The sequence below is a fragment of the Equus przewalskii genome, chromosome 21 (assembly GCF_037783145.1).
Source record: "Equus przewalskii isolate Varuska chromosome 21, EquPr2, whole genome shotgun sequence".
Lineage (NCBI taxonomy): Eukaryota > Metazoa > Chordata > Mammalia > Perissodactyla > Equidae > Equus > Equus przewalskii.
Genome location: NC_091851.1, coordinates 25,766,144 through 25,786,718, shown reverse-complemented (window position 1 = coordinate 25,786,718; position 20,575 = coordinate 25,766,144). Strand labels below are relative to the sequence as shown.

General features: G+C 38.8%; 1 protein-coding gene across 4 annotated transcripts in view; it reads left to right on the top strand.

Moving 5' to 3' along the window:
- Positions 1–110: 110 nt before the first annotated feature.
- The window catches only part of TRPC4AP (transient receptor potential cation channel subfamily C member 4 associated protein), a 70,174-nt gene continuing 49,709 nt past the window's right edge, over positions 111–20,575 (top strand). For 2 of the 4 annotated variants that reach the window (XM_070588170.1, XM_070588169.1), the window contains exons 1-3: positions 1,377–1,491; positions 3,525–3,680; positions 18,714–18,842. Coding sequence is in view for 2 of the 4 variants with exons in the window: in XM_070588166.1 (XP_070444267.1) it covers positions 636–803; positions 18,714–18,842 (297 nt within the window). In the remaining 2 variants the exon portion in view is untranslated. Of the gene's footprint in view, positions 804–1,376; positions 1,492–3,524; positions 3,681–18,713; positions 18,843–20,575 lie in introns of those variants that run through there. The other 2 variants (XM_070588166.1, XM_070588168.1) reach the window with 2 other exon arrangements.

The window sequence follows — 20,575 nt, the reverse complement described above, 5'->3', positions numbered from 1 at the left end:
ACAACCTGCCCAGCTCCTTATTGTGCGTTTATCTGTGCGTGGATTTGCTGTCTTCCCTTGTAACCTGCATTCCAAAACAGGGACCTAGTTAGTCTGTTCTGCTCACCATTGTATTCCCAGTGACCTGTTTGGTGCCGGGAGCAGAGCAGGCCCCTAGGAACTATTTACTGGCTAAATAGGCTCCCAGGAACTATTGATTGAATGAACTAACGAGGAAATTGAGGGCGGGCAGGCAGTCGAGGTCCGCAGCGAGTCAGGGGCGGAGAGAGAGGCGGCCTGATTCCTGGCCTGGAGCCCAAGATCTTTTCCTAGTAGCTTGGCTGTAACCTCTCCAAAGAGGCAAGAAATGGGAGGGTGCGCACGGAGGAACTTGTCTTCGACCCCGAGGGACCTCGCCTAAATGCAGGACCGAGGGGCCCAAAACACAAGAGGCGCAGGAAACGCCACACATCTCTTTCGCACCTGCCCAGCCTGACTACATTTCCCAGTAGCCCCCGCGGCGCGCACGGCCCCTGCCACGCGGCTTGTGCCTCCTCCGTCGGCCCGCTGGGGGCGCTGCGACGACCCCTCCGCCGCCCCGTAGAAATCTCCGCGGCCCCGGGGCTGCTTGCTTCCTGTTTGTCGGACGAGGAGACATGGCGGCGGCGCCGGCGCCTGCTGAGTCTGGGGCCGGCCGAGGGCGACAGGCGGCGGCAACCGTGGCGGCTTGGGGCGGATGGGGCGGCCGGCCGCGGCCCGGTAACATTCTGCTGCAGCTGCGGCAGGGCCAGCTGACCGGCCGGGGCCTGGTCCGGGCCGTGCAGGTACGAAGCCGGCCCGGAGGGGCGGGGCGGGGCCGACCGGGCGGGAGCTGGCGAGGGGCCGGGGAAGAGGCCTTTCGAGGCCGCCGCAGTACGGGCCCGTCCTCTCTTGGCCCGCCGCTGGGACTCCCTGTGGGCAGTCCGGACGCTGTCAGCCGCGGCGGGGCCGTGGGCAGCGGCTGGCTAGGGGCCCTCGGTTAGGGGCCCAGCAGAGTTGGCCTGCATCGGGCACTGATGGCGTGTACGAGCCCTGGGCCCATCTCCTGGATCCTCCCTTCCCTGCGCCACGTCTACACGTCTGGGGGACCCTGGGCGAGTTTGCTTTAGCCTCTACCGGCCTCGAGTTTCGCCCCCGTGAATTGGGCGGTGGGTCACATCGCAGTCCCCGAAAGGTTCCCCAGCCTATCATAAATGTCATTCTCTTAGGCCTTTCCTTGACATCCCCTCCACTCTAAAGTAGGTCCCCATTGTTATTCAGTCACAGCCCTGAATTCGTTTCCTTTACATTACTTTCTTAGCCTGTAATTACATATTTCTTTGTTGTCTGCTCTTTTTTTCGCTTGTATTCCACTTTAGGCTGGGCTCCAACGGGTGCAAGGACTGTCTGTTTTGCCAATGTAGAGCGTCATAGTTAAGAGCGAGGACTCTGGAGTCAGGTCTGGGTTCAAAGCCCTGCTCTCTTTTTGCTTAGGCAAGTTACCCTGCTGTGCCTCAGTTTCCTCATGTGTAAAACGGCGATGATAATTAGTAACCTACCTCTTAAGGTGTTGTGAGGATTAGAGGAGACAATTGTGTAAAGTGTTAAATGCATTTCTGGTGCGTAGTAAAGGTTGAAGGGTAATCAGTTGGTATAAATGCTATACTTAGTATTTGGCTTATAACAGGCACCCAATATGTGATTAGTATTTTTTTGACTGAATGAAGGACACTGCTTTAGGGTAAAGCAGGATGAATAAGACCTAGGCTCCTTGCTCCTCCCCCTTTGCCTCCATGTTCCCAGAACTTATGTTGCAAAAACACCTGTAAAACATTAGCTTAATTTAAAGGCAGCTTTTGCATAAAGTAGCTTTAGAAGGAGACCCAAGAAATTAATGAAGTGGTTATTCGGAGTAGGGTGGGAATTGAGTAGATGGGGGAAAGAATGGGAGTGAGATTTTTTGTAGTATAACATTATATATATGTAAACTTAATTTTGAACCACTTCACTATTTCTCATATGATTGAAAGGACAGAATAAAAGATAAAGACCAAGTGGTCTGTGTTGTGGAGGATTACAGATGAAAAAGCAGTTCTGGGTGAGCAGTGTTTCCCTGGACATCAGATAACCATAGATGAGTAACCCTTTCCCGCTTGCATTCTTCTCTATCTGCCTTGAGATCCTGGAAATACTTGCGCTATCCTTCTTTAAGCCAAAATACCATACTGAGTTGAGTGCGTAGGGACAGGCTGAAAGGGAAGTAACTCACTTTTACTGAGGATATACTTTGGGTCAAGCATTATGCAAAGTATACCATGTCTTTATTTAATGCTCAATCTTTTGAATTAAGTGTCAGGATTCATCTCTTAACAGAAATGAGGAAACAGGCTCAGAAAGGGTAGGTAATCTGCCTAAACACCCGTCTTGATAATCCTCTATGTTCTGAGGGCACTAGGAAGCCACAAGTTCTTTAGCATAATGACTGAGGCAGTTTAGGACTCTTAATTTGTTTCCAGTGCTGGATGACTTGGAATGAGAGGAGACTGGACAAGCTCACCCAATAGAAGAGTGCTGGAATATTCCTGAGCCTGGTTTAGGCTGGTTCTTGTGGTAATCAATAGTTGTATACAGGCGTGGGAGCTATTTCAGAGGTTGAGATGGAGATTCCATCCCAGAACTATAGTGAGGATAAAGTGGAGACCTTCATCTTTCAACTATGTCCTTTCTTGGTAACTTTCCTTGATCTCTTCCTTGCCACCACTGCCTCCCCGACCTTCCCCATGTTACAGAATAAATTATTTCCTTACAGGTATTTCCATAGCACAGTAAGCATATCCATTATGGCATGTGGTATACTGGGAAAAACCAGATTAAAAAATTTTTTTTTAAGTTGTAGTAAACATATAACCCGAAATTTACCATCTTAACCATTTTTGAGTGTACAATTCAGTAGTGTTAAGTATATTCACATTGTTGTGAAACAGATCTCCAGAACTTTCTCATCTTGCAAATCTAAAACTTTGTATCTGTTAAACAACACCTCCCCTTTTGACCCCTTCCCCCAGCCCATGGTAACCACTGTTCTACTTTCTGTTTCTGTGAATTTGACTACTTTGATACCTCCTATAAGTGGAATGATACAGTATTTGTCTTTTTGTGACTGGCTTATTTCACTTAGTGTATCATCCTCAAGTTTCATCTGTGTTGTAGCATGTAATAAGATTTCCTTGGAAAAGACCAGATTTTGAAGTAAGATGGACCTGGATTGAACCATCATTCTGTCACTAGCTGAGTGACCTAGGTTACATTATTTAACCTTTTTGAACCTCAGTTTCCTCATTTCTAAAATGGAAATAATAATATCTACCTCATAGGGCCCTTAGGAAGATTAAGTGAAGTAATAATGTCTAAAAAGCTTGATTAAAGTTTGGCACATAGTAGATGTTCAGTAAATAGTTGCTATAAGCTCATAGTTATTAGGCTGGACTTCTTGAAGGACTTTGTCTTATTTTTCTTTGTGTCTACAGAGTCTGAAACTGTGCCGGGCACTTGATACTCAGGACTCAGGAAGTTGTTTGAATTGAAATACTGTATGTGAGGGATCAGTTCGCCGCCTCCTCAGTCCTCTCTCCACTCCCACACGGACCTTTGGCTTTAAAGAGTTCTGGAGTCAGATCACCTAGGTTTGAATCCCACCTCTGGTGCACTTTCTTTGTGCCTTTGGGCAAGTTAATCTCTTTATGCCTTAGTTTCTTCATTTGTAAAATAGGGATAGTCATGGGAGCTAACTTGCTAAGATTGTGGTAAGGGCCAAGTGAGTATACACATAAAGCACTTAAAATGGTGTCTAAAACATAGTAAGATGCTATAAAGGTTAGTATTGTTTTTAGTAACCACTCTATATTCTCATGGGTCCTAAATCTATGCTTCCATCCTGATTTCTCCCTTTAGCTCCAGATGGGTATATCCAAAAGCTTCTCAGCTTAGATGTCTAATGAGCATCTCAAACTTAATATGTCAAATAAAATTCTTGATTCATCTTCCACCAAACCTCATCTTCCTGAAGTCTTCCCCATTTCTCTAAATGGGACTTAAGAGAAGCCTGGGAGAAGACTCCGGGCCACATGATTTATTTATTTTTAATTTTTTTTAAAGATTCGTACCTGAGCTAACAACTGTTACCAATCCTCTTTTTTTTCCCCCTACTTTTTTTCTCCCCAGATCCCCCCAGTACATAGCTGCACATTCTAGTTGCGGGTCCTTCTAGCTATGGCATGTGGGACGCTGCCTCAACATGGCCTAATGAGCGGTGCCATGTCTGCGCCCAGGATCTGAACCCTGGGCTGCCGAAGCGAAGTGCGTGAACTCAACCACTTGGCCACGGGGCCGGCCCCTGGGCCACATGATTTAGAATGGGCCCGTCCTACTTGGATTTTAGTGTGCTGTATTTTCATCTCTCCGTTTCAGTTTGCCCTGTGTCAAGATCATAAAATATACTGGTATGACGCTGGTGTTTACAGAGCCTGTTCACATTTATCAGCACATTTGATCCTTAAAGCAAATCAGGTCTCATAATCTCTTGTTTAAAACTCTTCAGTGGCATCCCACTGCAGTTAGAATCAAATTCTGATTCCTTACCATGGGTACACAAGGCCCTGCATGATCAGTAGGAGTTGAGGGGAAGGGATAGACTAGGAAAACCCTAGGCTCAGGGCACAGTAACTCACACGGGTCATGACCCACCACCCCTAGAGATGTTGCTTCGGTTTGGCCATATGGGGACAAGCTAGGTTATGGCATCCTCATTTTGTTTCCCAAATGCCAGTCATTGCTTCCTTCATGACTACTGACATATCTGAATTCTACCTGAGTGTTACTTCATAGTTTTTCTTTAGATTTGACCCTTCCTTTGTATTTATTTTTAAATTTCAGTAGGCATTACTTGTTTTAGTCTCATTCTAAGCATGAGTATTTGTGAAACCTAGGGGTTTAAGTCAAATACAGTCTTCCCTTGCCTGTCAAGAGTAATTTGATACTGAAAAAACCCTGGATAGGATAAATTCTCTTAAAAAATGTGAATACCATTGATTTTAACAGGAAGTTTATGAATTTACAAATCATAAAATTCAGTCTTAATTATATTGAAAAAAACAAATCCTGTTAAAGTAGAAACTAGTATTCATTGGTTAATGTTTGTTATCAGAATAACCTAACAAGGTGTTTAATCTTCATTAATTATTCTTTAACACAACTATTTACCTGCACTTAATATAGTATTTTGAGGCATTAGATATCTTAGGACTAACAAATAAGGTATACATTTATGTTTATGGAATTCAGTCTTTAATTATTTAAAAAGAAGAGCAGTGAAGACAACCGATAAAAACTGGAAATGTCTGGAAATGTCGTATTCACTAAACAGGTTGATAGCTTAGGTGGCATGATGTAAGAGATTATCACTGCTATAAACTGTCAAACCACAAGTACTCCAAGAGGAAAAACCTATACAACACCTGCCAGTAATTCAACTTTGAAGATGACTGGATGGGGCCTCTTTCATCACAGTACTCAGCTGTTCACAAGGAAAACAAATCCCAATGATTATTTTTAAAGGAGACTAAATGCCTTGTAAGACAATGTAGAGGTAGTAAAAGAAATTTCTTGTGAAGCTGAATATTTGGAATATGATTGGGAGAATCTGAGTATTGTGAGCCTTGTAACAAAAAACAGCAGAGCCCTGCCCCACTTTTCACCCACAGATTCGCCCCTTCCCAGGCAACCGCTGTCGGAAACTGTAACTGTTTCTGTTGCAGGGGAAGGGTCCAGGAGACAAGAGAGCCAGTATTTCTAAATAATGTGCTTGTAAGGCTGTTCCTTGACTTTTCAATTTTAGATGTTGTCTGTTTTCTTCCTCTTCCAAAAGATTAGGATTTAATTCACAGCACCCTATGTCACATACTTTGTCTCCATCATTCTCTTAATGTAGTTATATCACAGTTTTGTCTGTTGGTGGTATTTACATTATGATGGTGGTAATGCTATAATTGTTTATGGCAAAACCATATAGTATACAATTATATTTGTTTTGTATAATTTTTTCTCTTAGAGTTAAAAACTACCGTATACCCCTTATTTTTTAAATTGAAATATAAATAGAAATGTAGTAGAAATCACCATTTTTAGTGTATAGTTCTGTGAGTTTTGACAGACACATGCAGTTGTGTGACCACCACTACAGTCAGGATATAGAAAGTCCCTTCATAAAATCCACCCCTTCCTCACCCCGTCCTCTGGCCACTGGTCGTCTTCTGTCCTTTCTCATGCCCTTTTACAGACTGTCATAGGAATGGAATCATGCTGTATATAGCCTTTTGAGCCTGGCTTCTTCCACTAGAATAATCATTCTTTTAAAATTTGCTTTGCTTTTTGTGTCCTTACAATTTATTCTCAAATTCTAAAACTCCTCTTTTTTTATTATTATTTTTCTTTTCTTTTTCCTCTTTTTTTGAAAAAGAAATCCTTGGAACTCTCCATCCTCCTCCAGTTTGGACTAGTTAGTTGCTAGGACAGCTGTACAGATGAATTCTTGGGGTTTCCCTTCACCAAATTCAGAGAATTTTACTTCTTTTTCTCGTGTTTTAGATCCTTTGTTCCTGAATCCTGTCTTCCTTTTTCTTGGGGGAGTACCTTGTCTAGTAGCCTCTTAAGACAGAGTACATGGGAGGTAACATTTTTTTTAAGCTTGCATGTCTGAAAATGTCTTTTATTCTTAGACTTTTCTATTTCATTTAGCTGGGTATAGAATTCTAATTTGGAAGTTATTTTCCCTTAAATTTTTAATGATGTTATTCCATGGTCACTTTGTGTAGATATACATTAAAATATATAATGACTATAAAAAAGTCATGTCTATCCTCTGACATTAACCCTCTCTGCAAAATGTTTGCACTAAATGTTCTCTTAGCGTCTTCCTATTTTTAAGAGACATTTTCTCTCCTATGAAGTTTGGGCTGTGATTGTTTTAGAGAGCTTCATGAAATTGGTGAGACTTGAGTTGGTTCTCGAGAATGAGTAGAATTTGAACAGAGTAGCAGAGATATTTCTGGCACTAAGAACACTGCTAAGAAAGTCCTCATAAGCGGCCATTAGAAGACTGGAGAGGGGCCGGCCCTGTGGCCAAGTGGTTCAGTTCATGCACTGCGCTTCAGCGGCCTGGGGTTTTGCCAGTTTTGGATCCTGGGCGCAGACCTAGCACTGCTTGTCAAGCTGTGCTGAGGTGGCGTCCCACATAGCAGAACTAGAAGGATCTACAACTAGAATATACAACTATGTACTAAGGGGCTTTGGGGAGAAGAAGCAGCAGCAAAAAAAAAAAAAAAAAAAAAAAGGACTGGGGAGAGAAAGTGAAATGCCTGTATGGGAGGTAGGTGGGAGACAAGTTTAGATATGTTGGGAATAGGGTGTGGAAGGTAGTGAACGTTTATTGAACCTCCACGGTGTGCCGTTGTGCAGCAACATGTTTTTTTAAAAAAAGTTTATTATTAAATATTTGACCTAAAAAAAAAAGCCGTAATAGGGGCCAGCCTGGTGGCATAGTGGTTAAGTTTGTGTGCTCTGCTTTGGCGGCCCAGGGTTTAGGGGGTTTGGATCCTGGACACAGACCTACACACCTTTCACTAAGCCATGCTGTGGCGGTGACCCATGTGCAAAATAGAGGAAGATTGGCATGGATGTTAGCTCAGGGACAATCTTCCTCAAGCAAAAAGCAAAAAAAGAGGAAGATTAGCAACAGATGTTAGCTCAGGGCCAATCTTCCTCACAAGAAAATAAAACAGAAAAACTGTAATCAGTAATACCACAGTATTACCACAATAACTGTGCACCCACTGTCAAACTTAAGAAATTACCAATACAGTTAGTGCCCCTTTCACGTCAGTCCCTCCTCACCAGAGGTAATATGTGTTTTGAATAGAAAATGCACATATGCAAAAGGGTTACAGAGAAAAGTAAGTCTCCCTTGCAAAAAGCCCACTGCCACCTTTACTAGCACCCTCCACTTCTACTCCCAGAGGTAACTATGGTTATTGATTTCTTGTGTATCCCTCTAGACACATTCTGAATTTAGAAAAGCAAATGTGTCTGTGTATCTTTTTTCCTCACACAACTGGTATTGTACTATACACACTGTTGTGCATCTAGCTTTTTTCACTTAAAAATGTATCTTAGAGGTCCTTCCATAATCAGTACATATAGATTATTTTGTTTGAGGCCTTTAAAAAAACTTTGTGTTGAAATAGAACAAACAAATAAAAATGCACAAAAAATAAATGTATAGCTCAATGAACAATAACAAAACCATCAACTAATTAGCAGCCACCAGGTCACCTCTGTATCCCCTGTCAACCACTCTACTCTTCCTCTTGTCCAAATAAAATTACTAGCCTGACTTCTAACATGCGTTTGGTTGTGCTAGCTTTTATGCTTTTAGAGAAATAGAATCAAACGGTATGTACTGAGTCTGCCTTCCTTCAGTTAACACTTAGATTCATCCATGATGATGGTGAAGCTGTAGTTCATTCATTTTCATTGCTGTATAGTATTCTGTTATATTAACAAACCACACTTCATTCTATTTTGGATGACTGGGATCTTCCCAGTTGTGGACAATTATGAATAATGCTTATATGAACATTCTTGTACATGTCTCCTGATGTATTTCCACACAATGTCTTTTGGGTATATACTTAGAAGTAGAATTGCTGGGTTTATAGGATATACATAGGTTCAGCATCAGTAGCTATTACTGAGCAAGTTTCCTGAGTGGTGGTACTAATTTACGCTCCCACCAGCAGTGTATGAGAGTTCCTGTTGTTCCATGTTCTCGCTAACCCATGATGTTGTTAGTCATTTTAATTTTGGCCATTCTAATGTGTGTGCAGTGGTGTCTCATTATGGTTTTAGTTTGTGTTTCCCTGATGACCAATGAGGTTGAGCACCTTTTCAGAAGTGTATTGGCCATTTGGACATCTTCTTTTGTGGATTGCCTGTTTAAATCTTTTGCACATTTTTCTGTTGGGTTTTTTCTTTTTTCTTTTTTTATTGAAGTTCTCTCCATTTCCTGGATGTGAGCCCTTTGTAATGATGTTTTGCAAATATTTTCTCTCATTTGGTGGCTTACCTTTTTAGTCTCTAAAAAGATCTTTTGATGAACGGAAGTGCTTAATTTTAGTACAACTCACTGTTCTACAACTCACAATATCACTATTTTCCTTTATGGTTAGTGCTTTTTGTATTCTGTCTAAGAAATCTTTACCTACCCTAAGGTCATGAAGATATTCTGTTTGTCTTCTAAAAGCTTTATTGTGTGGCCTTTTACCTTTAAGTGTATGTGCCACTTGGAATTTATTTTTGGGTGTGGTGTGAGCTTTTCCATAGAGACATCCAGTTGACCCAACAAAGTTGAATTTATTGAAAAGTCTCTTTTATCCCCCAGTGCTCTGTAGTGTCTGTTTTCATGCCTGTTCTGTTTCACTGGTCTATCCATTTATCCTTATGCTGATAGCACATTGTCTTGTTTTCTCTAACTTTATATGTGTTGACTTGGCTCTAGTATATTGAGTAGGAGTAGTTTCTCCTACTTAGTTATCTTCAAGATTTCCTTGGCTCTTCTTGGCTCTTCGTCATTTCCATATACATTTCAGAATGAGCTTGTACATTTTTACAACAGAATTTTAATTGGGATTGCATTCAATCTATTGAATACAATACATTCGTTCTCTCTCCCCCTTCTTCTCTCCCTCTTTTTCTTTGGTTGGTCTTCCTTAATCTCTCTTGATAGTGTTTTATAGTATTTTATGTAGTAGTCTTGCATAAGTTTTGTTAGATTTATTCCTTGGTATTTGACTTGTGAGTGTGTGTGTGTGTGTGTGTGTGTGTTTGAGTGTGTGAAGATTGGCCTTGAGCTAACATCTGTTGCCAATCTTCCTCTTTTTGCTTGAGGAAGATTGTTGCTGAGCTAACATCTGTTCCAGTCTTCCTCTATTTTGTATGTGGGACACTGCTGCAGCATGGCTTGATGAGTGGTGTGTAGGTCCGTGCCCAGGATCCAAACCCGCGAACCCCAGACTGCTGAAACAGAACAGGCAAACTTAACCACTGTGCCACTGGGCTGACTTGTCACTAATTTTTTTTATTAGGATTTTTTTTTCTTTGTTCATGAGTGAGAATGGCCTATAATTTTCCTTTCAACAGGTTTTAGTATCAGGTTTATCTGGCCACTAGTCATAGCTTTAGTTGCACCCTACAGGTTTTAATAGAAGTATTTTCATTCTCATTTATTTCAGAATGTTTACAAATTTCTACTTGGATTTCTTCTTTGACCTATGCATTTTTTAGAAGTTTTTTTTTTATTGAGTTCATAATAGTTTACATCGATGAGAGATTTCAGTTGTATGTATTTCTTGCCTGTCACCACATAAGTGCTCCCCTTCACCCCCCCCTTTTTCTTTTTTTTATTGCTGAGAAAGATTAGCCCTGAGCTGACATCGTGCCAGTTTTCTTCTACTTTATATGTGGGTCACTGCTACAGCGTGGCTAATGAGTGGTATAGGTCCATGCCTCAGGTCTGAACACACAAACCTGGGCCACCAAAGCAGAGCACGCCAAATTTAACCACTAGGCCACAGGGCTGGCCCAGAAGTATATTTCTTAGTTTCCAGACATGGGAGTTTTATAGTTATCTTTCTGTTACAGATTTTAGGTTAATTGCACTGTGGTCAGAAAACATAGTCTGTATTTCAGTTCTTTTAAATGTGTTGAAATTTGCTCTATGGCCTAGCAGCTGATCATTTTATAAATGTTCTCTGTATACTTGCAAAAAATGTATAGAGATTAGTTATTAGATGTAGTGCTGTAGATGTGTTTTTTGTTTAATTGTGTTAAAATATTCTATATCCTTACTAATTTTTTGTCTACATATATCAGTTTCTGAGAGAAGTTATAAACATCTTCTATGATTCTGGGTTTGTCTTTTTCTCTTTTTAGCCCTGTCAATTTTTGCTTTATATATGTTGAAGCTGTTTATTAGGTACATTCAAATTTAGAACTGTCACATTGTCCTGGTCCACCTTTTTACCTTATAAAGTGTCTTTACCTCTGTTAATGCTTTTTGCCATAAGTCTCTTATGCTGATTTTAATACACTTACGCCACCCTTCTTTTAGTGTGTGTTTACATTGTGTATTGTTTCCCATTCTTTTACTTTCAGCCTTTCTATAAGATGTTTCTCTGGTAAGCAGTATAACACACTTTGTCTTTTAATTGCGGCATTTAGTACTTTTACATTTAATGTAATAACTAATATTTGGGCGGTTAAATATACCTGCTTAATATAGTATTTGCTTTTTAAATGTCCTCCCTGTTCTCTGTTCCCTTTTCTCTTCTTTCTTTTCTTTTTATTTTCTTAATGTTCCTTTTTTAAAAAACAGCTTTATTGAGGTATAATTGATTTACTGTAAAATTTACCCATTAAAGTATCCAATTCAGTGATTTTTAGCAAATTTATAGTTAGGTGACCATCACCATGATTGTTTTAAGAGTTCCTTTATGTCCATAATTAATTTTTTTAACAGCTTTATTGAGATATAATTCACATACTACACGTCACCCATTTAAAGTGTACAAGTCAGTAATTTTTACTGTGTACACGAAGTTATGCAGCGACCCCCACAATAAATTTTAGAACATTTCATCACCCCCAAAAGAAACCCCATACCCATTAGTAGACACTCCCCAATACCCACCACCCCCTACCCTCTCTCAACCCTAGGCAGTTCCTCATCTACTTTCTGCCTTTATGGATTTACCTATTCTGGACACTTCATATTAATAGAGTCAAACAATATGGGGCCTTTTGTGGATGACTTCTTTCACTAAGCATAAGATTCTTAAGATTTGTCTATTTGTAGCAAGTATCAGTACGTTGTTCCTTTTTATTGCCAAATAATTTTCCATTATATGGGTATATATTACATATTATCCATTCATTAGTTGGTAGACATTGGGTTTTTTTCACTTTTGGGTTATTATGAATAATGCTGCTATGAATGTTTGTGTACAAGTTTTTGTGTGGACATATGTTTTTATTTTTTTGGCCCTCTACCCAGGAGTGGGATTGCTGGGTCATATGGTAATTCTCTGTTTAACTTTTTGAGAAACACCAGCCTCTTCTTCCCAAAGTGGCTGCACCATTTTACATTCTCATTTTACATTCCTCCATGTATGAGGAGTCCAATTTCTCCATATCCTCATCAGTACTTCTTATTATCTGTGTTTTAATTATAACCTTCCTAGTGGGTTTGAAGTGGCCTCTTATTTTGGATTTGATTTGCATTTCCCTGATGGCTGGTGATGTTTAGCATATTTTCGTGTTCTTATTGGCCATCCATATATCTTCCTCAAAAAAGTGTATATTCAGAGGCTTTGCCCAGTTTCTTTAATAGATACAGGCTTATTAGCACATCTGTTTGTCCTTAGGTGAGTTTTGACAGTTTGTGTCTTTCAAGGAATGGTCTGTTTAAGTAATCAAATTTGTGGGCATGTAGTTGTTAATAATGTTCCTTTATTATCCTTTCAGTGTTTAAGGGATCAGTAAGGATGACCCCTCTTATAGTTCTTTTATTTTAAATTGTGGTAAAATATACATAATGTGAATTTACCATCTTAATCATTTTTAGGTGTACAGTACTGTTAAGTACGTTCATATTGTTATACAACCAGTCTCTAGAACTCTTCTTCTTGGAAAACTGAAACTGTGTACCTGTTAAACAACAACTCCCCATTCCCTGCTCCCCCGCCCCCAGGTCCTGGCACCACCATTCTACTTTCTGTCTCTATGAATTTGACTGCTCTAGGAACTGCATATAAGTGGGATGGTACGGTATTTGTCTTTTTGTGACTGGCTTATTTCATGTAGCATAATGTCCTCAAGGTTCATGCATGTGGTAGTACATGTCAACATTTCTTTCCTTTTTAAAGCTGAAAAATATTCCACTGTATGTATATACCACATTTTGTTTATCCATTCATAAGCTGAGGATGCTTAGGTTGTTTCCACTTTTTTGCTATAGTCAATAATGCTGCTATGGACATAGGTGTTACCTCTCTTACATCTCTGATATTAGTGATTAGTGTCTGTTCTCTTTTTTCCTTGATTAGCTTGGCTAGAGGTTTATCAATTTTATTGATCTTTTGAAAGAATTGGCTTTTGGTTTTGTTAATTTTCTCTAGGGATTTCCTGTTTTCGATATCAATGATTTCTGCTCTACTTTTTATTATTTCTTTTCTTCTGCTTAAATTGCTATGGTTAGTTTACTAAGGTGAGAGCTTAAATTATTGATTTTAGGTTTTCTTTTCTAATATATGCATTCAATACTATAAATTTCCCTCTAAGCACTGCTTTTACTGCATCCCACAGATTTTGATAAGTGGTATTTTCATTTTTATTTAGTTCAAAATACTTTTTCTCTGAGACTTCTTTGACCCATATGTTATTTAGAAGTGTGCTGTTTAATCACCAAATATTTTGGGATTTCCAACTATCTTTCTGCTATCAATTTCTAGTTTAATTCCATTGTGGTCTGAGACCATAGTTTGTATGATTTCTATTCTTTTAAATTTGTTAAGATATGTTTTATGGCCCAGAATGTGGTCTGTCTTGCTGAATGTTCCATGGGAGCTTGAGAAGAATATGTATTCTGCCACTGAATGAAATATTCTGTAAATGTCACTTATATCTAGTTGATTGACAGTGCATTTCAGGTCACTATGTCCTTACTGATTTTCTGCCTATTAGAGGTGTGTCGAAATCTAACTATAAAGAGGGATTTGTCTATTTCTTCTTGCAGTTCTGTCAGCTGTTGCCTCATATATTTTGATGTGCTGTCGTTATGTGCATACACATTAAGGATTGTTGTTTTCTTGGAGAATTGACCTCTTCATTATTATGCAGTGACCCTCTTTATTCTTGACACTTTGCCTTTTTCTGAAGTCTGCCTTGTCTGAGATTAATATAACTACTCCAGCTTTCTTTTGATTAATGTTAACATGGTTTATCTTTACCCCTTTTAACCCATATATATCTTTATATTTAAAGTGTGTTTCTTTTAGACAACATGTAGTAGGGTCTTTTTTTTTAATCCACTTTAACAGTCTCTATCTTTTATTTGGTGTATTTAGGTCATTACAGTGATTATTGATATAGGTGGATTAATATTTACCATGTGTCTAACTGTTTCCTACTTGATAATTTGTTCTTTGTTTCTTTTTTATCTTCCCCTTTTTCTGTGTTCTCTGGGTTTGAGCATTTTATATGATTCTATTATATCTCTTAGTGTATCAATTAAACTTCTTTTAAAAACATTTTTAGTGTTGGTCCTAGAGTTTGCAATATGTATTTACAATGAATCTAAGTCCACTTTCAGTAACACTGCTACTTCATGGGTGGTATAAGTACCTTATAACAGAGTATTCCCAATTCCTCCTTCCCATTCCTTATAACATTGCTGTCGTTCTTTTCACCTAGCCATATGCTGTAATCACTCAACATATTGTTACTATACTGCTTTGAATGGTTATCTGTTAAATTCATTCAGGTTAAGAAAAGTAAAAGATTGTTATTTTATGTGTGTTTATTCCTTCTTTGATGCTGTATATGTATATCTGGATTTCTGATCCATATCATTTTCCTTCTCTCTGAAGAACTTTTAACATTTCTTGTAGGGCAGCTCTGCAGGCTAAAATTCCCTCAGTTTTTGTTCATCTGAGAAAGTCTTTATTTCTCCTTCATTTTTGAAGGATAATTTCACTGGATACAGAATTCTAGGTTGGTAACTAGTTTCTGTTTTTCAACTGTTTAAAATATTTCACTCTGCTCTCTTCTTGCTTGCATGATGTTTGATGAGAAGTCTGATATAATGGCTTAGAGAGTTTTTTTCCCTCTCTGACGTCTTTCAAGGTTTTTCTCTTTGTCTTTGGTTTTCTGAGTTTGGGTATGTTATGTATAGGTGTAGATTTTTTGATATTTATCCTGCTTGGTGTTTTCTGAGTGTCCTGGATCTGTGGTTTGGTGTCTGTCATTAATTTTGGAAAATTCTCAGCTATTATTATTTCAAATATTTTTTTCTCTTTTTTCTTCTTCTAGTATTCCAATTACACAATACACTTTTTATAATTGTCTCACAGTTCTTAGATATTCTGTTTTTGTTTTTTTTTTCATTTTTTTCTCTTTGTATTTCAGTTTGGAAGTTTCTGTTGACATATCTTCAAGATCAATGATTCCTCGGCCATGTCCAGTCTACTGATGAGCTATCAGAGATGTTCTTCATTTCTGTTACAGTGTTTGATTTTTAGCCCATTACTCATTTTATAGTTGGGTTATTTGTCTGTTTATTGTTGATTTTGAGAGTTCTTTATATTGCTGGATCCTAGACCCTTATCAGATGGATGATTTACAAATATTTTCTCTCATTCCTTGGATTGTCTTTTCACTTTCTTGATAGTGTCCTTTGAAGCACAAAATTTTTGATATTGATGAAGCTGAATTTATCTGTTTTTCTTTTGCTTGCTTGTGCTTTAGATGTCAGATATAAGAAACCATTACCTAATCTAAGGTTATGAAATTTATACCTGTTTTCTTCTAAGAGTTTTATAGTTTTCACTTTTACATGACCCATTTAGAGTTAATTTTTGTGTATGGTGTGAAGAAGGAGTTCATCTTCATTCTTTTGCTTATGAATGCCAGTTGTCCCAGCGACATTTGTTGAAAAGACTTTTTTTTTCTCATTGAATTGTGTTGATACTGTTGTCAAAAATCAGTTGACCATCAATGTGAGGGTTTATTTTTGGAATCTCAGTACTATTCCTTTGATCTAGATGTCTATTCTTATGCCAGTCTTGCTTATTATAAACTTGTAATAAATTTGGAAATCAGGAAGTGTGATTCTTCCAACTTTGTTCTTCTCTTTCGATATTATTTTGACTATGCTCCGTCTCTCGTGTTTCCATTTAAATTTTAGGATCAGCTTGTTAATTTCTGCATTTAAGCCAGCTGGGATTTTTATAGGAACTACATTGAATCAGTATGGGGAATATTGCCATTTTAGCAATACTAAGTCTTCCAGTCTATGAAGGTGGATGACTTTCCATTTATTTAGGCCTTCTTTAATTTCTTTCAGTGATGTTTTGTAGTTTCATTGTACAAGTCTTATATTCCTTTTGTTAAATTTATTCCTTTTTGATCTCATAAATGGGATTGTTTTCTTAATTTCATTTTTGGATTGTTTGTTGCAAGTGTATAGAAATTAAGCTGATTTCTCTATACTGATTTTGTATCCTGCAGCCTTGCTGAACTCATTTATTAACTCTAATAGTGTTTTTGTGGGTACCTTAATATACTCTATGTACAAGATCATGGCATCTGCAAATAGAGATAGTTGTATTTCTTCCTTTTCAATCTGTATGCCTTTATCTGCTTTATTTCTGCTTTATTTCTTTATTTCTTTATATGCTTTATTTCTGGTTTGGGGTGTTTTGTTTTGTTTTGTTGCCTGATTGCTCTGACTAAAATCTCTAGTACAATATAAGTAGTAGTGGTGAAGATCAACATCCTTGTCTTTTTCTTGATCTTAGTGGGAAAGCATTCAGGCTTTCACTGTTAATTATGATGATAGCTGTGGATTTTTGTAAACACCTTTTATCAGGTTGATTAACTTGATTCATTTTCACACGCTGAACAACCTTGTATTCTTGGGATACATCTCACTTGGTCTTAGTGTATAATCCATTGTAGGTGTGGTTGGATTTGGTTTGCTACTAATATTCTGGGGATTTTTGTGTCTGTATTCATCAGAGATACTGGTCTGTAGTTTTCTTGTGATGTCTTTGTCTGGTTTTGGTATCAGGGTGATAATAGAGTGGGTAACTCACAGAATGAGTTGGAAAGTGTTCCCTCCTCTTCTATTTTATGGAAGAGTCTGTGAAGTATTGTTAATTTCTCTTTAAGTGTTTGGTAGAATTACCAGTGAAGCCTCTGGACTTGGGCTTTTCCTTATTTCTTTCTTTCCTTTTTATTAAATCACTAATTTGATCTCTTTAATTGTTGTAGATCTGTCAGATGTTCTATTTCTTCTTGAGTCAGTTTCTTTTGTTTGTATCTTTCTAGGAATTTGTCCCTTTCGTCTAGGTTATGTAGTTTGTTGGCATACAGTTGTTCCTAGTACTCCCTTGTAAACCAATTTGTTTCTGTAAGGTTGGTAGTAATGTCCCCTGTTTCATTCCTGAATTTAGTCATTTGGGTCAGTGTAAGTTGGTCAGTATAACTGAAGTTTTCAATTTCGTTGATCTTTTCAAAGAACCAACTTTTAATTTTGTTGATTTTTCTCCTGTTCTGTTGTCTATATCATTGATTTTCACAGTAATCTATATTTCCTAGTGCTTGCTTTGGGTTTGGTTTACTCCTTTGTCTAGTTTCTTACAGTGGAAGTTTAGGTAATTGATCTGAGATCTCTCTCCTTTTTTAATATAAATGTTTACAGCTAAAATTTGTACCACTCCTTTTGCTAAGTCCCATAAAACCATGTTTGTTTTCTTTTTTTTCCTTTCAAGGAAAGGACAGATGTTTTTCCATTGTTTTTGGGCTTGCCTTGGTTTGAGCTTGCTTGAACGATAGGAAATGGCTGATACTCATTATTTTTGACCTACAGAAATGGTAATTTCATATGGTCCACCCTAATACAAATCACTCTCACAAACATCTCACTGCCTCATGTTACCCCGGTATTATCTTATTTTTACAATCTAAGAAAACAAGCTGAGAAGGATAATGGGACTTGTACAAGATCATAGGACAGATAATGCATCAGGATAGACTAAGACATTATTGAAGACCGGTATGTCCTGTAATAATAGTTACAAGGAGCTTTTGATCTGATTGAGGGACAAGTGTACATGAAAATAATTCACATGTGGCCCCTGGGAATGGTATGTCCCAAAAGTGTTAGTGGAAACTGTGCCGTAATTGATTAATGATCCTCTCATTAGACTAGAAGGCTATTGCTCATGCCTTCAAACATTTACTGAGTCCCTGCTGTGTGCTTAGCATTCTTTGAGAGAAAGAAGGCATTCGTGATAAACACAACCTTGTACCTACTCTGCAGGAGCTTGAGATCTACAGAAGAAGGGGACAAATGAACCAGTTATTGATACAATAGGATATATGTTAGATAAGGCCCCAGAGAAGGGGCACCTATGCACTTAGAAAGGAGAGAGGGGAAGGCCCATCAAGGAAAATTTTTGGTTGTTTGGCTTGCATTTTGAAGAAACAAAAGGAGCTTTCCAGATAGAAAAGACAGGGAGAAGACATTTTAGGCAGGGGAAGAACATGTGCAGGGAGGCATAGAGAGAGAACATATGCATTTTGAGCCTAGAGTGTGAAGATAGAGAGGAAAATGGTGATAGAATAGCAAGGGTGTTGTATCACAAGGCAAGGAGTTGGACTATTAGCTTATAGGCTGTTGGGGAGCTTGTGAAGGTTTCTAGAAAGAGACCTTTGAATTATTTGTCCTCGGTAGGTTTGGAGCTGCTCGCCTTTGCCATATATGCCAGTAGTTCTTTCCTCACCAGTAAAATGTTCCTCTGTTCTCTTTTTCTTCTGACTCACAGTTCACTGAGACTTTTTTGACAGAGAGGGACAAACAATCCAAATGGAGTGGAATTCCTCAGCTGCTCCTTAAGCTGTATGCAACCAGCCACCTCCACAGTGACTTCGTTGAGTGCCAAAACATCCTCAAGGTAACTCTTAGGGGCCTTCAAGAGGCTGCATTCAGGGGCTCCAGGTGTCACAAGATACCTGGTTTTTTTTCTTCTTTAGTCTACTTTTTAAAATAGCCTGTTTTTATTGCATAAGCTGTTGAAAATTTGGGAAGTTCAGAAAAAGCGCAAAGAAGAAAAAAATCACCTACAATCCCACCACCCAGATTTAATCACTATTAAGTTACCTGTGTATGTCCTTCTGGGCTTTATTCATGCTTGTTTTGTGGCAGTGCTTGCTTAATTTAGGAGGTCAACACTGTGCCCTGGGATTGGGATGACATTCTTTTTGAGCAGCGTTTAAAAGGTCTTATATTGCTGGTTCATGGAAGTAGCCTTGTGGTTGTTGATAATTATGACTAACGTAAGAAGATGAAGGGACTGGGCTTGATGGTTGGGAGAGGGCTGGAAAGAGTGAGGAGACATGCTAGGGCAGCGGTTCTCAAACTTGAGTGTGTATCAGAATCACCTGGAAGGCTTGTTAAAACACAGCATGCTGGGCCCCACCCCTAGAGTTTCTGATTCAGTAGGTCTGGGGTTACCATGTCCAGACTTTGGCTTGGGGAGGTGGATCCAAATTTGAATTTAGATTACCAGCTCTAGCTGCAGTTAAAACCCATGCAACTTATATTTGATCATAAAAAGACGTGATATAGAGGTGAAGTTTTGATTATTATATCAAAAATAAGTCATTCTAAAATATAATAGGCATCAAATAAGCTGAATCTTTACCTGTAAGAAGGGATGTTTTGTCTATGCAGCTTTTTTTTTTTTTTAAGATTTTAAATTTTTCCTTTTTCTCCCTAAAGCCCCCTGGTACATAGTTGTATATTTTTAGCTCTGGGTCCTTCTAGTTGTGGCATGTGGGACGCCGCCTCAGCATGGCTTGATGAGTGATGCCATGTCTGTGCTCAGGATCCGAACTGGCAAAACCCTGGGCAGCCGAAGCGGAGCACACGAACTTAACCACTCGGCCTCAGGGCCCACCCCAATGCAGCTTTTTATAGATCGAAAATCATTCTCAAAAGTTTATTTAATAAAAAATGTTTTGTATTCTTGATCTTCTCACAGTCTGATTAGAATAGAAATAATTATACTCTTACACTTGTTTGAAAGCACTTTATAAAGAATTATGCATTGTTTCATTTGGTTCCTGTAAAATCTCTGAGATGGGGGTAGAAAAAAGAAGGAAATGAGTATTTGTGAGTGCTTGCTGTGTGGTCATCATTTCTTTGTTCATCCAGCAAATACTTATTTGAAACTTACTGTGTACCAGGCATATTTAATTTTTATGGTAACTCTGAAATGGGTGGTATATTTATTTGTATTAGTCCAGAATACTTTGATTGCAGGTGAAAGTGACCCACTCAGGCTAGCAGAAAGATCCTTTGTTGTCTCACTTACCTGGAAAGCACAGATGAATTCAGGGGCTGAAGAGAGTTAGGCTGTCCATTTCTCATCTTGACATCTGTGTGTGGCCTCATGTTCTTCCACTGATCACAGCTTTAGGATGACATTTCTACAACTTGGGTCTTCCACTGAAGTGAGGGGGATGAGAGACTGTTGGCTAGGCTTAATCACCTGTGCCTGGGGCCAGGATTGAGGTGCTTGTTGGCAGCCCCAGCAGAACCATGTAGAAAGTGGGGAGGGGCCTTTCTCCTAAGGAAATAAGGCTGTTACCTGAAGAGGAAAAGAGATATGGGCAGGCAAATCCG